The sequence below is a fragment of the Cyprinus carpio genome, chromosome A25 (genome assembly GCF_018340385.1).
Source record: "Cyprinus carpio isolate SPL01 chromosome A25, ASM1834038v1, whole genome shotgun sequence".
NCBI lineage: Eukaryota > Metazoa > Chordata > Actinopteri > Cypriniformes > Cyprinidae > Cyprinus > Cyprinus carpio.
The window spans coordinates 10,402,003-10,418,040 of NC_056596.1; the positions used below are offsets into that span (position 1 = coordinate 10,402,003).

General features: G+C 35.2%; 2 protein-coding genes across 5 annotated transcripts; both read right to left on the reverse strand.

Moving 5' to 3' along the window:
* Window positions 1–523: 523 nt before the first annotated feature.
* Window positions 524–11,325, reverse strand: LOC109087292 (dynamin-1-like protein). Of its 3 annotated transcripts, XM_042715425.1 has the most exons (20): window positions 11,088–11,325; window positions 9,446–9,590; window positions 9,065–9,100; window positions 8,467–8,513; window positions 8,212–8,283; window positions 7,554–7,640; window positions 7,302–7,464; window positions 7,006–7,126; window positions 6,608–6,739; window positions 6,310–6,516; window positions 5,589–5,709; window positions 5,308–5,463; window positions 3,205–3,294; window positions 3,027–3,119; window positions 2,870–2,923; window positions 2,564–2,635; window positions 2,110–2,253; window positions 1,840–1,949; window positions 1,603–1,762; window positions 524–893 (listed from the first exon to the last, which is right to left on the reverse strand). In XM_042715425.1, the coding sequence occupies exons 1-20, from the start codon at window positions 11,187–11,189 to the stop codon at window positions 837–839; spliced, it is 2,169 nt and encodes a 722-aa protein (XP_042571359.1). In that variant the 5' UTR covers window positions 11,190–11,325; the 3' UTR covers window positions 524–836. The 3 variants fall into 3 exon arrangements, with proteins under 3 accessions (XP_042571359.1, XP_042571357.1, XP_042571358.1); XM_042715423.1 differs by lacking the exon at window positions 2,564–2,635 and having other exon boundaries at window positions 11,088–11,324; XM_042715424.1 differs by lacking the exons at window positions 2,564–2,635; window positions 9,065–9,100 and having other exon boundaries at window positions 11,088–11,323.
* A 2,144-nt stretch (window positions 11,326–13,469) lies between these two features.
* Window positions 13,470–15,846, reverse strand: dnajb9a (DnaJ heat shock protein family (Hsp40) member B9a). Of its 2 annotated transcripts, none has more exons than XM_042715426.1 (3): window positions 15,738–15,846; window positions 14,819–15,039; window positions 13,470–14,178 (listed from the first exon to the last, which is right to left on the reverse strand). In XM_042715426.1, the coding sequence occupies exons 2-3, from the start codon at window positions 15,033–15,035 to the stop codon at window positions 13,742–13,744; spliced, it is 654 nt and encodes a 217-aa protein (XP_042571360.1). In that variant the 5' UTR covers window positions 15,036–15,039; window positions 15,738–15,846; the 3' UTR covers window positions 13,470–13,741. The 2 variants fall into 2 exon arrangements, with proteins under 2 accessions (XP_042571360.1, XP_042571361.1); XM_042715427.1 differs by having other exon boundaries at window positions 15,760–15,845.
* Window positions 15,847–16,038: the final 192 nt, after the last annotated feature.

A 16,038-nucleotide genomic window follows, 5' to 3' on the forward strand; every position in this document is an offset into this window, starting at 1 on the left:
GTGATTATTATTGCAACATAATATATTGTATTATTATTAATATATAATCGTAAACATAATATAGTTGCAGTGCACCAAAAAATGTGTAAAAATATATATGTGCAGATAAAAACACCAACATTACAAATACAAATAACGCTATGAAGCAAAAGGTGCACCTAGCCATTTTGGTCTCAGTAAAAAGTTTTACACATTTACACAAAAGAGATGCGTAGTGCATGTTTCAAATCATGTAGACTCACTATCAACAGTCTAATAAAAGCGGTTTTATTTACATTGAGCACCCTTATAGGGGCCGGCAAGTTGAGATCACATGACCAGTCATGATACTCACTTTATCCTTAGTCTCTGTTATTATTTTCAGAATTGGGGGGTGGGGGGGGGGCTTTTACATGATCCTGCATCTTTTTCAGTAAAATCCAAAGTTGACCACCATACCAAACAGCCAAACGTAAAAAATTACTGAGTGCACCTTTGCAAATATCAAATCACACCAAAAATTGGAAAAGAAGCCACAATATCATGACATTTACACTACCTTTAATTTAGACTAGATCAGGGACACACGTTATCTGCAGCGCACATGGTAGCTTACATACATAAAAGAGATCATAGAATGAGACGGTGTGCAGGTGTGACGTGATATGTGCTGCCCTCAGTGTAGTCCGAGAAGAGTCCGATGCGTACATAAAACTATATTCAATACACACTAACTGACACCAGTGCATTTTTCAAGTTGGCTGTCTGTGAAATCCAGACAGAAGAGAGACAGGGCTGATGCAGATCACAGGGTTCGAGTGAAAGGGAGAGGGGCTGTACAGTACATCAGCAGGACTTCACCACAGGTGCGTTTCTCGGATCTCGGCGATCACCTGACTGGCTTTCTGCAAGGCCTATGAGTAGAGGAGAGGATACAAGTTTTAAGAGTTGAACATTTCTTATTGTATAATATAATAAAACACAATACTATAACTTTAAATAATATAAAATTCAGCTTCTACATAAATGAATTGACTGATTAATTAAAATAAAGAGTAATAATTAACAATTGAATGCTTTTACTTAATATTAGATAATAGTAATAATATAATAATAATTAAATTATTATTAATGAATAACAGTTAATGCAAAGGCTAATCTGCATTACTTACTACTTTTTCATACATATACATTTATATCACTATATATATATATATTATTAAATAATAATACTCCACTTTTATTATTAACAATCAATTAATAATAATGTAAAGGCTATTCTGCATTACTACACATTTTAGTTTAATATACATTATTATTACTAATTATACATTATTATTTATTACTTCAATATTATTTAATAATACATTATTATTAGTAGTATTAATTAATGTAAAGACTACATTATTAAACAGCTAAATTATAACAACTATATAACTACTATATACTACTATTATTTAATTTAATATTATTATGTAACATTAAACTATAAAATTACTATTAGTATAATTAAATGAACAACAAATAATTAAATGTTAATGTAAAGGCTACTCTGCATTACAAAACACATTTACATTAATATACATTATTTCTAATTATACCCAATATTACTGCTGCTGTTACCTTCAGCATATCTGCGGCCTCATTGCGGCGCTGGGCCATGTCCTCTGACTCTGTGAGGAGGTCTTCCAGCAGGGCGGGTTTATAGAGCTGCCCCACCAGCTCGCTCTGTAAGCTGTCCTTCACGTGGTTGACCAGGAAGTGCATCACAGCCTTTGGTACACTGCAGAGACAGAGAAACAGAATGAGCAATCTGCGTGAAACACACAACCAGAAACTAATATATTTTGTTCTATGTACCTGTCCTGGATGTTTTTACGGACAATGAGGAAATAAGACTTGATGAGCCTCTCGATGACCTCACAGTCCCTCTGTTCACGAGCAGACAGTTTCCGGGCAACTGGCACACGCTTTCCAAAGATCAGGACAAATCAACACTAATTCATTGTGACTGTGGCTGTGCTAGCAAATGGCTCTCAAAGAGACACCAGTGTTTATTTACTCTCAGAGTGCATGTTTTTAAGTCATTTCTGTGGCATAATCAAAAGTATTTGTGTTTTATGGACTCACCACATCAAGTAGGTTCACTGCGTGTCCTTTCTGAGGGCTCTGTGCTTTCATCTTGTCCTCCCCCTGGCCTTCTTCTCCTTTCTTCAACATGCCTCTCCAGGTCCCTGTTCCTCCTTCCTGCTCCCCCTGAGCTCCTCCAGACATCTGACACACACAAGCAAGAACAACACTACAGGACTGAACGCCCACTAGTGTTTCATGCCCCTTCCCATGCAGTCCATTGGTGCTTTATGTATTGTTTTTAGGCTTCAAACCGAACATAAAGTTTGTACACAACAGTTTACACATAAAACACCAATTCTGGCCAGAAACTGAAAAGATACAACTGATGTGTAAAACCAAAACTGCACAGCAAAAACATGATCTGCTGTCAGTTTAGAGTTTGGTGACCATGCAGTCAGGGGGAGCAGTTTGAGTGGGTTGAAAATCAACTCCATGCTTTGCCCCTACACACCATAGGGCCATCGCCCTCAGCAGGCGGCTGCTCGGTGGGCAACACTGACTGACCACCAGGACCTTTTAAGGACTACAAAGAGAGACACGAAGAGAAGAAACTAGTCAGCTAGAGAGGAAGGCAGCCGGTTTTAAACTAATTCTGCTCAAAACTGCAAGAAAAAGCAACAAGACTTTGGTTTATGAAACATAAACTCATTGCTAGTGAGGAAAAGTGAACAAAAGAAAAAACAGCAAACAGCAGCCCGTCACGTTTTCATGTGAGAAAATACAATGTCCTCTGATAGCTCAAGATTTACCATCATACCTTATCACGGGGGACCGCTGAGGGAAGCTCTCTCATTCGGTTACGTCTCTGCTCCTGTTACAAAGACAACAACAATAAACTTCACACTGAAATATGTTCAGATCAATACATTTCGGTCATAAATCTAAATTAAACTGTCATTAAAATATCAGTAAACCTCAATGTTGTTGTTCATGAGCCCACAGGCATCTGCGAAGTCTGGGTGTTTGGTGTTTATATAAGCCAACTCAATCGCCACAAGATTGTGAACCTGGAGCACAGTGTAAACACAAATTTAGAGAAAATACACTTGCACAGAAACTGCTTAAAAAGCATGAGAGAAAAAACACACAAACCATCTCATTGGTGACTGGAAGCCTCTTCCTGAGAAGAGACGTGACCACTTCTACTATGGCATCATGCAGCTTTGGAAACCTAAGCAACTCCTAGGAAAGAAAAAACAATACAATTAAATAAATCACAAAAAATTCAAACAATGCTGATAAAATCAATCTAATCATTTAAAGTACCAGCAATTATATTTGAGTGTTGGATGTAAATACATTGTGTATACAAATAAGAAAACGGGGGGGGGGGAGCGATGTACAATAAACATTTAAGTTTGTACACTTCAGCTTCTAATCAGCTTAGAATAATTACAAAAAATAGCAATTAAATTAATGAATTATAAAATAATAATAACAATAACAATAACTTCAAAAAAAAAATCAAACAATACTGATAAAACTAATAATATAGAATAATATAAATTATTGATATAACTTTCAAAAAGTCACAAAAATTAAAAATGATAAAAAAAACTATAAAAATAGTAATAAAAAGAATGTAACAGTATAACAACTATTAAAAATCACAAAAATATGATGATAAATCTTTAACAACAGTAGTAGTAGTAGTAGTAGTAGTAGTAGTAGTAGTAGTAATAAAACAGTATAATAATTAATAAACAAAAACACAATGTGTTGTACATAGGGATGTAATGATTCGATTCACAATTTTTTTTACAAAATGAAATTTAAGACAAATCATAAATTAAATGTGTCCTTTTATTATTGCTTGGACAAAATACTGTACGTTTCTTTGTGAAATTGAAATATAACACTATAATAATATACTAATATAGCACTTGTAAATTATTGCTCTTTTGTTGGTTTTGATTGCTTCTATTGTCCTCATTTGTAAGTTGCTTTGGATAAAAGCGTCTGCTAAATAACAAAATTTAAATATAATGTAAATGTAAATAAGAAAACTACATTTAAATTTTAAAAGAAGCCCCAAATCAAATAAGTAACACAAATAAAATAAATCTCTGCATATAAACAAAATAAGGCTTTGTCTGTGCTCTTTCTATTTAAAATTAGAGGCAACCACTGCATTTCAATCATGATCCAAACAAAGATGCTGCATACATGCAACATGAGCACTTTTTAATCTAAATTGGATTGTATAATTTTGAAATTTCAAGCAAAAACAGAATGGTTTGACTTCAGTTTTGTGAAACTATGCATAACAAATATCTGTATGAAACAGAAACAGCAGATGAGCTGAACGAGATGCAGATTTACTCTCTGCCAGTAGGTGGCGCTTAAAGCGTTTCCTTGGTTTCCGCTGTTTTTTTGTTTGCTCTGCACTTACAAACTTTAATATGCATTATACAGAGGCAAGATGAAAATAAAAAATACCATCTAAACTTTTTCAAAGACAGTTAGTTCCCCTAGACATACTATAAACTCCTACCCCTAATTAAATCTCGATTTGTTTAGCATCTCAACCGATTTGAATCATCACATATTTAAATCGATTTTTAACCGGCTCGCAGTTAATCTTTACATCCCTAGTTGTACAATAAAGGTTTAATTATCCACAAAATGTGCTAAATTAAAACTATATGGAAAATAAGCTGCACATAAAATAATATCAACATGTCCTTTAAACAACAACAGTATTTGCTCAAAATTCACAAACTGACACTTGGTGGTTGACGAGACATTTATTAATCAGCCAGTCAGGCACAGTTATATTTAATTAATCTCAATATGAGCTAATATCGGCTTGGCCATCACTAAAGGCCCATTCACACCTATCACACTAGCATCCACACCAACAGACGATACTATTCTGTTAATTCTAAGTGTTGCAGTTATTTTGTCTTCTGCTTCAAATGCTTAAGCTCTTTAGACTCTGATTCTGATCAATGGTTTTATCGTTCATTAGCTGGAAGTGATTCCAGTGACATTGTACCTTGATGTTGTTATTGTTATATTCATGATGTGGACTTCACTATCCATGTTCAGTAAACTTTAGTTATAGTTATCATTCTTAGTGTGAACCGGCCTTAACTGATGTACTTTTTAACAACAGTGGAAAAACCTTTTGTTTTTGTGATGCAAAAGGCAAAGATGAGCATGTATATGCAGACCAATAACTAATCAGTCTACCTGAGTGCTGTAGTTGCTACAGTGTTGAATGATCCTCTGCATCTCTTCATGCACCAGCTCCACACAGCGCAGACTGGGCTCCTCCAGACGCTTCACCTGCCTCTTCACCAGCAGCTCAAACGACACCTCAGGCACAAACAGAGCAGGACGGGGACCCTGAAGAAACACACATCCAGCTACATTACAGCTGGCTGCAGTCTCTATTTTATATCCATACAAGTACAGTCGGGACTAAATTCAAATTATAAAAAGGTTGCAGGAGTCAAATATTCACAACCTACCGTAGCGTTCCTAATAGCTGTTAGGACATCTATGGTTGTAAGTCCTCCAAGAGAATCGACCGATTCCAGTGTCCTACCAAATGTCTCATGGAAAATATAGCAAATTCTTGCACCACCACACCTAAAAGATTAGAACAAACAACTATGGTTAGCACTAATACCACTTAGTTTGGGGTCAGGGAGATTTTTTTAATTGAAAGAAATCAATACTTTTATTTAGCAAGGATGCATTAAATTGACCAAAAAGTGACAGTAAAGACTAAAAATTTCCATTTCAAATAAATCCTGTTCTTTTCAGCAAAGAATAGAAAGTTTTCCTGAAAAAAAAAAGTATTGCCGTTTCCACAAACATATTTAGCAGCACAACTGTTTTCAACATTAATAATAATCAGAAATGTTTCTTGAGCATCAAATCAGCATAATAGAATGATTTCAGAAGGATCACGTGACACTGAAGACTGGTGAATGATGCTGAAAAATCAGCTTTCCATCACAGGAATCAATTACATATTAACATAGATTTAAATAGAAAACAGCTATTTTAAATGGTAATACTATTTCACAATATTACTGTTTTTACTGTATTTTTAATCAAATAAAAGCCTTGAGTCTTCTTTCAAAAACATTAAAAAATCTTACCAACCCCAAACTTTTGAACGGTAGAGTATATAGCAAATTAAACAGCTTCATAAATAGTAAATAGAAGAAAAGGGGAACTAACAGTTCAGTGGTCTCAATGTATTTGGCCGTTCCTTCAATGGTGTTGCAGTACTCTGTGGCGAACTTTGTGATGAGTTGCAGCAGGGTGGAGCTCATGTCCTCTACCGGCTCACCGTAGCTGCTGAGCAGGGACTGATACTGAGCTGCTAAAACGTTGATACGTGTCTTCAGCTCTGGTAGACAGTCCCTAATGTGATGCATCAATAACCTGATGGAAAAAAATAGGATATTAATACTTCAAGAAGCAGATATGCTCAGCAAAATTAATGAAATTTTATGTTTCAAGCTTAAATTCTCACCTATTTAATGTTCTAGCGAGATACTTGGTTCCATTTCTGGCGGCGAGGGAGGGGTATTTCTTCTGCAGGAAGGCGTGCTCATCACGGATGGAGTCTGCTACATTTTTCTTATTATTGATGTCCAGCTGACTCCTGTATTAAGACATTTAGTCATCTCTTTTAGAAAAATAAAAAATACAAAACTTTCGTATATTTTGTTAATATATTAATATCACAATCAATATTTTAGTGTAATTATATTTGTATATTTGTATAATTTTTTAATATTCTAATTTTCACACACAGACACACACACACACACACACACACACACACACACACACACACACACATACATATATATATATATTTTAAATAGATTGACAGTCGTATTAATAAACACCTATTTAATTTTGTACCTGTTGACCACTCCAATCAGTCCTAGTTTGACAGGAATGACTCTGCCCATGAGAACATCCATTGCATCAGTACCGGCATCCATCAGATCTAGTTTAGTCACTACAGCCAGCGTTCTGCGACCTGAAAGCAGAAAATGAAAAAAATGTAAATGCTGTGTCACTAAAAAACAAATTCTGCATGATACAGCTATGCGGGGAAAAACATCACATCACACAAACTGAAAGGTACAGATATTGTGTGCAAAAAAATGTAAAAAAATGCACAAGCAGACCAAAATAAACGTTAATATGCTGACCGTCTGGATCCACCTCACGGGCGACTTTCAGAGCTTCAGAGGTGGCCATGTCCGTGTTTGCTGCAGTGACAGCTAAAATGATGCAGTTGGGATTGCTGATGTATTTTAAGATCAGTTCGCGGATCTGGAGCTCGATATCTTTAGGCTGGTCCCCCACCGGGACCTGAACATGAATATATCAGTGTCAGTATCAAAAAATAATCCACAAAAGGAATATTCAAACAGGCCAAGCTAAGCTACTAAATAAAACACCTTTGTGATGCCAGGCAGATCCACCAGCGTGAGATTGACAACATGTGGTGAGAAGATTTTCAGCTGAATTGGCTCATCACTGATCCCCTGTGAAACAATGACACAACATTCTGGATTTCTTAAACTGCAGATGGCAATAGAAACTACACCACAGTTCAAAAGTTTGGGGTTGGTAAGAATTTTTTTCAAGTTTAATACAATTTAAAATAACTGTTTCTCTTTTATTATATTTTAAAAATGTAATTTATTCCTGTGATGGTAAATCTGAAATTCCAGCAGTCATTATTCCAGTCTTCCGCGTCGCGCTATCATTATGATTTTATTATTTTTTGTAGTTTTGCTGCTCAAAAACATTTATCTATGTTGAAAACAGTTGTGCTGTTTAATATTTTTATGGACACATCATACTTTTTTTCAGGATTCTGAAAAGAACACATTTATTTGTATTATTGATTGTTTGTAACATAAATGTCTTCATGTCTTGATCAATTTAATGCTACCTTGCTGATTTTTTATTTAATTATTCATTTATTAAATTATTAATTTAAACAAACATAATAAAAAATCCTTCTGGCCCCAAACTTTTAAAAGGCAGTGTGCAGGCAGGTTTAAAAATAATCCATCATCTGATTTAGTTCACTTAAAGACTCTTCCTTACCTTGTTATTGCCAGAAATTCTTTCAGTTTCATTTTCAATTTCTTGCCTGATTTCATCAAAATTTGTGTAGATCTAAAATGCAGAGACAAGATATTAACAATCATGATATCTTATGCTTGGTGGTTAATAAAGTTGGTGGAAATTAATAAAGCTGTTCATAATGGATGCTTAAAAATATTCAAAAGGTCACACATGTTTGTGACAAAGCTGATTGCGAATTCTTTGTCCAAATATCTGCTGTACTGCTTTCTTTACCTTGTGTTTGGTGTGTAGAAATTTCCCCCACTCTTCTCCATCCACTCCTGTGGGAAACAACAGTGACAATAACATTATCAATGACACAATACTGGGTCACATAACTTACAGTATGTAAACATTCCCTTTCTTCTGAGAGTTTACTCTGCTATGTAGGATAGGTATTTGTTCCACGACAACATATTTCTATTTCTCAAAAGCACCAGGACAGCAAATGAAACAAAAACTGCTACAAAACAAATGCCAAGTGCAATGCATTGCGGGTAGCACAGCATACCTAGCTTATTCTAACACACACTGTCCTAATAAAGACTTTGAATCTTTACTACAAGGTGACATTTAAATAGCAATTGATGACTGTTAGAGAGTTATTAGTGAGTGAACAGACATTTAGAGTCCCAAATCATTCATACTCTCCACTTCAAATCTGAAACTGAAACTGGACTGTACTCTAAATTCTTCAGTCTGGGTTTGTTTATGCTAAGCCACTGCACTGGCAGCGTAACCAAAGCTTATTATCAAATAATGGAAGCAGGATGAGGAAAAGCACAAAGCTGCTCAACACAAGCAAAAGGGCAAGGAACAAGGAAACGGAGACCTTTGTAAAGGCGCCCATTTTTCCAGGCATTGGGGTCTGTGTTTAAAGAGAGATGACAGAGTTAGCCTGCAGCAAAGCAGTCTTTATAGGACTCTACAGTAGCCAAAACCACACAAATGCTAAAAGCTTCATCCATGATTTTGTTTACTTTGTGTATGGACAGTTCACATATTTTATGTAAACAAACGGCACACAGGAATAAATCTGCTCGGATCACTACCTTTCCCTTTCTCTTTTGACTCAGCAGCTGACCACTGCATCGCCGCTGATTGAGCAACCAAATTAGAAACAAAGCAGCACCAAGTTACTTCCTAAATCTCAGACACAACCTGCAGGTCATTAATTCATGCTTGTTTGATGCAAATAGAAAAAAACAGATACCGTTCTCCTCGCAGGTCTTTCTTCTGTCCTCTGGGTCGACGTGCACCAGCTGAAGGATAAGAGGTCTGCGGGTGACGATGCCTGTCCCGCGGGGCAGGAGGTCCTTACCAACCAAACTCTCCAGCACTGAACTCTTCCCACTGCTCTGCAAATCAGATGAACCACAGAAAACAAACAAGTCAGTACTGACTAAATCTATCTGGACTTCTCTACATTTAGTGAAGAAAAGAAATGTTTTAAGTAACTAAAAATGTACTTTGTTGTTGATCCTACCAGTACTTTGACAGATTAAACCTATAAATCTTACTGTATCATTTTTGAACTTCTACTGGCTCTAAATAATCAACACGCTCAAAACGTTGATGTTTTGCCCCACAATAAAAACCACAGAGCTTTGATCATTAAACCAAGCATTTAAATATCAACATACTAAGAAATATTATTGGGAGATATAGAGTGACAATTGATATTTTTATGCATTTTAATAGTCTGATATACTGTTTTAAATAATCTCATTAAAAACAATCAGTATTTAATCCTACTTTTTTTTTTTTTTTACATATATAAATGATAACATCTGCATCAAATTGCATAGTTTGCTCAGTTTGAAAAATTGAGGGTGAGCTCCATATTCTCACTATATCATACTGTATGAGCCATAAAAGCCTGATGTATCAAATATGATACAATAAATAAATAAAATAAAAAAAGGAAACACATGAGCAAACTACTTATTTTTTATTTAATATGTCAGGCTTTACAGGGTTAACAAGACTTTCTTGTTCACCCAGAGAGCCATATCCTCTTAAGAGGTCAGTGAAAGTCCCCACTTTAAGACTCTTTAAACTTATTATACCTTAAGTGTATGTGGCAGACAGTAGGAAACTCCTCTACTTCATGAGTCAGTCTCTAGTTTACTTCCATTAAAGGTCTATATTACAACACTATCATGTATGCAATACTTCCATAATGAAATGATGCAGATATCTTGTGTAATTTCAGGATGGAAAAGATCCACAATCCTTTTCGCCTTAGTTCTATTCTACCCGTTTTGTCCTTGTAGAGTGAGTCCTGCAGGTGTTCAGTCCAAACATGCTGCCTGAACTGTCAAGTCCAGACCGACTGTGGCGCATCTCTTTATCTGTTAGCTGCTGTACCGAGATCAGCATAACCATAAAACTCACGTTGTGATATTGCTGACACTGTTAAAACATAAACCTATTCCTAACAGCAGGAATTTTCACATAATATGCCCGTGAAGTCAATTATTGAAATAGGAATGAGGAAACAAGCGAGGTCTTGAGTTAGCACGCTAGTTAGCTGGATAGCGCTGATAACATTATTTTAAAGCTCGCTGCAGATTTTGATTTTATAGTCTTAATATTCGGTATATTTAATGCGACATTCGTTTATTTGTCGTTGAACTCGCCATATGTATATTTGAAAAAAATGTCGCAACAATAAATAAATAAATGTAGCTAATACTAGGCTGTGTTTCAAAACAAGTGAACTGTCTAGTTAGGAGGCTTCATAAGCGCGCTCGAACTTTAGATAACATCGGAACTTTGAAGTCTATGTAGGTACCTCACTAGGTTTTGAGACACTGCCATAGATCAGTTTCAATCTGAAACATTAACGTTACCTGCGTTCCCACCACTGCAATCTGAGGCAGCTGGATAATATCCGCTCCGACTGTGTTAAAAACATCCTGGAGTTTGTTAATGACAGGAATAAGAGCCTCCATCGCGCTGACGACCTCTTCCCCTGTCAAAATGAATGAGCTAAGGCGAATACACCGGCTAAACACAGCACAAAGTCATCCAATGTCCCTCACAGTCGCACCATGAATCAACCCGGCCGCGGAAAAACTGCGCACCGGTGCATTGGTGCATTGTGGGACTTGTAGTTTTAGACGGCACAACAGCTGTTGACACACTTTGAAATTTTCTGGAAATAAACTACATTTCCCAGCATTGTTCTGAGTGAATGCGCCAAGGCAACCGTAACTATGGGGTGCAACAAAAATATTCAGGAAAACATGTTTTGGGTGAGGTAGCACTGTAACGTTACATAGTTAAAGTGGCAGTATTGCATAAATTATGACACAAGTAGACACGTGGAGTTATTAATATGGTTATCTGAACAACTATACATTTTTTTTCTTTTATGCACACCAAGATAAATGTTTTTAAAAACTTTAACTGGATTAACAGTTAAATAAAAAGATTAAAAAATAAATAGTTAAATAAAGCCACTTACATTATCTATCGATATCATATATTACATCAATATCAGGATCTAAGAGACTTTTAATTTAACATTTGTAAAAAAAAAAAAAAAAAAAAAAAAACTTCGATATTGTTTAAAGTTATTTAATAAATATTTAAAAATGGGTTTTGAGCAAGTATTTGTCTCAAACTTCCTCAGTAACATTAATAATTGTGTAATATATCTGTTTCTCTTTCTATCCCTAGTTCTATTCCATGTCAGCATCTACATATATATCATACATACATATATTACAATCAAAACCATATTACAATTATATCCATTCAAGTTTACTGAGGGTACTATAAATGTGAGTACTTCCATATCAATAATTATTTGTTTTATGAAAAGAAAAAAGCCATTAAACGAATAGTTTTCAACACTATTTATTGTTAACCCAAGTATACATACATCTGGGTTCAAACAGCCTATTTCTGATTTACTTTTCATCCATGGGATTACAATAAAGAAAGTGCCAGATGAGTCTACCGAGACTCGTTTCATAACAACTATGTCAGCGGGTAACAGTTAAAACAACACGAGAGCTGCCTTTAAATATTGCACACAGGATTATTCAACAAAACAGGTCACATGTGAAGACATACAGGAACACAACTAGGTTCTACATTGTATTTACAAAAAACATTGTCAGGCAAATGCTAAGTTGGTACATTCCCCTTGTCTTTTTATTATTATTATTATTTTTTAGGGGTAACACTGCCATTTAAAATCAATCTAAACTCTTATGTTTTGTTACAAACATTCAAAATGTTCAGCCAAAATACACTTTGGCTTAAAGAACAATGTTAGACTTGTTGTACATTTCTAAAACAAAAGCAGTTTACAAACCCAGCCAGGTGACTATTGTCCATGACAAAAACAGAGACATACTTTCTCTCTGCCATGCAGATTTTAACACAAAAGGTCATAAAAGTGCTCCAATCTGATTACATTTAACTCAGTCTTCCACAATGAGTGGGAAAGGCACCTCTCTATCTAGTTTGAAAGAAACTACTTCAATATAATGAATTATATTATTCAAGGCAATGCAGCAAGCATTTGTTAAGCTTCACATAAAAATAAGGGACCAGTTCATGAAGATGTGCATCCCAAAGACTCATACCTTGAGCCTTCAGCTGCACCAACACTACAATAAAATATACAACCTTGGATAAGTAGAGAAGATAATGGAAGAGCTAAACTGTCTGTCTGATGTTTTCATCAAATCATGATTCAGGATTTCAGCACATTCGTTCTTCCAGTAGAGTAGGGGATATTAGTAGCTAGCCAGTCATGAAACAGAATTGTTTCATATGATCTAGAAAGTGCAATTTAAACAAATGCGCACTAATATTAAAGTGTCATCAAATGTAGTTTGTTATTCATACATTAATGGCCTTTTTTTATTATTTATTTAGTGCTGGAGGATGAAAACAAACTCATCGAAAACCTAAAACTGGACTCTGAGGTTAATAAAGGAACAGTTCATCCAAAAAAATCAAAATATGCTGAAAATGTACATTTCTGCCGTGAATGGGTGCCGTCAGAATAGAAGTTCAATAAAGTACATCACAATGTACACCCCAGTACACAACTCCAGTCCAAGTTAATTGATAGACTGGAGTGGTGTGGATTACTGTGATGTTTTTATCAGCTGTTTGGACTCTCGTTCTGACGGCACCCATTCACTACAGAGGATCCATTGGTTTGGTTGTAATGTAATGCTAAATCTATTCTGTTCTGTTGCAATGAACAAACTAATTCATATATTTTTTGTATGGCCTGAGGGTGAGTCAATTTCAAATTTTCATTTTGAGGTGAACTGTTCCTTTAAGAGGCCACTATCCAACATAGTGTCAATTATAAATCTCAGTCAAACCATTGGAAACAAATGCACCCATTCTCTTTATAAATAACAGATCAGTCACACGTAAAATCTAACTCCACTTATCACAGCAGCAAATTAAGAAATTAAATCAGGCATAAAAATAAAAGTGTGATGGTCCAATCCGTGGCCCACTCTGATGTTCATGATGAGGTACAGTCGGTGTACGTGGTGACCATGTTTCCTCTTCGCTGCGTCACCGTTCTGCAGTGCTGTTTGGCTGTGCCCTGAAACCTGCTCTCTGTCCTTTTCATGTGTCGCTCAAATGCAAACATCTTCTCCATGTCTTCAAACATGTCCTCAAAGACTCCGGAACCAAACGTACCCTGGAAGTGTTTCTTATGGCGGTTGTGTGCTTGCTGGTGGGCCCTGAAGTGCTCATCAAAGTGCCGTTTTGGCCGAGCGTGCCTGTTTTGGCTATAGATGTCAAAGTCTCTGAACATGTCATCATAGTTAAAATCAAAGGAATGATGAAAACGCTGCCCTCCTCCTCCTCCGTTCATGTCTTCATGGCTGAATGTATTGTATCCTGATTGGTCATACTCTCGCCTTCTTTTCTCATCTGATAGTGTTTCATATGCTGCAGAACGAGTTAAAAATGATGCATGTCAGACTGAACAATTCAAGGAATCTTTGCTTTAAACAACAAAAGTTTGGATTAGGCTGCATTTATTTGAAAGAAAATACAGTTAATTACATATTACAAATTAAAATGACTGTTTTCTATTTTAATAGATTTTACAATGCAATTTATTCCTGTCATTGCATAGTTGTTTATAATATATTTCTATTTAAGTGCTGTTCTTTTGAACTTTCTATTCATCAAAGAATCCTGAAAAAAGTAGCATGGTTTCCACAAAAAAATATTAAGCAGAAAAACTGTTTTAAACATTAATAATAATAAAAAACGTTATTTATACTTGAGCATCAACAATAACTGATAATAACTGAACACCAAACCAACATATCTGAATGATTTCTGAAGAATCATGTGACAATGAAGACTGGAGTAATGATGCATATATATATATATATATATATATATATATATATATATATATGGAAAACAATTATTTTACATTGTAATAATACTTCACAATATTACTTTTTTTCTTTCATCAGATAAATGCCATGGTGAGCAGCATTAGTGACTACTTACACAAACATGAAAAATTCTTAATTATCACAAACTTTTGACAGGTAGTGCATATTTAACCCACCTTCTGCAATCTCTCGAAATTTGGTTTCAGCATCGGGGCTCTTGTTCTTGTCTGGGTGATATTTCATGGCAAGCTTGTGAAAAGCTTTTTTGATCTGACGTTCGGAAGCATCTTTTGGCACACCGAGGATGTCATAGTAGTCCTTTCTGGCCAGTATGAGTTCAGTTATCATCACGATGCACACTGCGAACATCAGTGTTGACTGTGCCGTGGCCATGTTTCTGATAAGAGGATGGAAGAGAGAGCAGGATTTTGTGAGTTAAACCGGCCTAAACACTAAACTAATACATAGATAAGACCTACACCTCTTAATAACATTATAATAATACATTAGAAGGATACTGTATATATATATATATTTCAGAAAATAAATTATTAAGAAAAAAAATAAACCAATGCAATTTCACTTATTTGTACAGTGGGAACTGTCCAAAGTTTTTTCAACCTGCTGTTTATAATAATATTCATGATGCACCACGCCCCCTAGTTAACAGCAGTTTTGCAGTTTTAAACAACATCAAATAAAATAAAAAAATTAACTTTAAACGATTTAATAACATTGTATTAAATAGAACATAACTGTTATTTTATCAGATTGTTTAGATAGAATATTGCGTTTGACAGTGAATGTACAGTATTCTATTTTGCGATTTCTTTGGCAATATTATGTATTTTACTATTTTTCCTTTATATTGCATCATTTATTAGGCATGAGACACTTGAAACTCCCAGCATTACGCCTTTCGAAACCAAGTTTCATAAGACTGATGATCTCGATTAGCCAGCTTGCTAACATGAACATGACGTATGATTGTTATCTAACTCTATCGCATTATCAACAATAGGTTTTTAGACATATTCGCATTATTAAAACATGCCACATTAATTTAAACAATTAATAATAAGACGTAAACTTCACCATATTTAGCGCTTGTACTCACTCTCGCAGACAGCACCGTTAAAAATTATTTAAAAAAAAAAAAACGATTCTGGTGTTTTTAATATTTTGGCCGTTCAACACGACTCGTAATTCTATTGGTCCAGTTCTGTACCACGTGATCTGCACATGAACCAGACACCAGAAAACTCACTGTTGCGTTGTATTTGCGCAGAGTTTAATGTGTTTAGAGATATTACTAATCAAAGCTTTCCAAACTAAAATCTTATTTCTGATATTATTTACACGGGGTCAAGACAAACCTATCGTTTTTTTTCCGTTT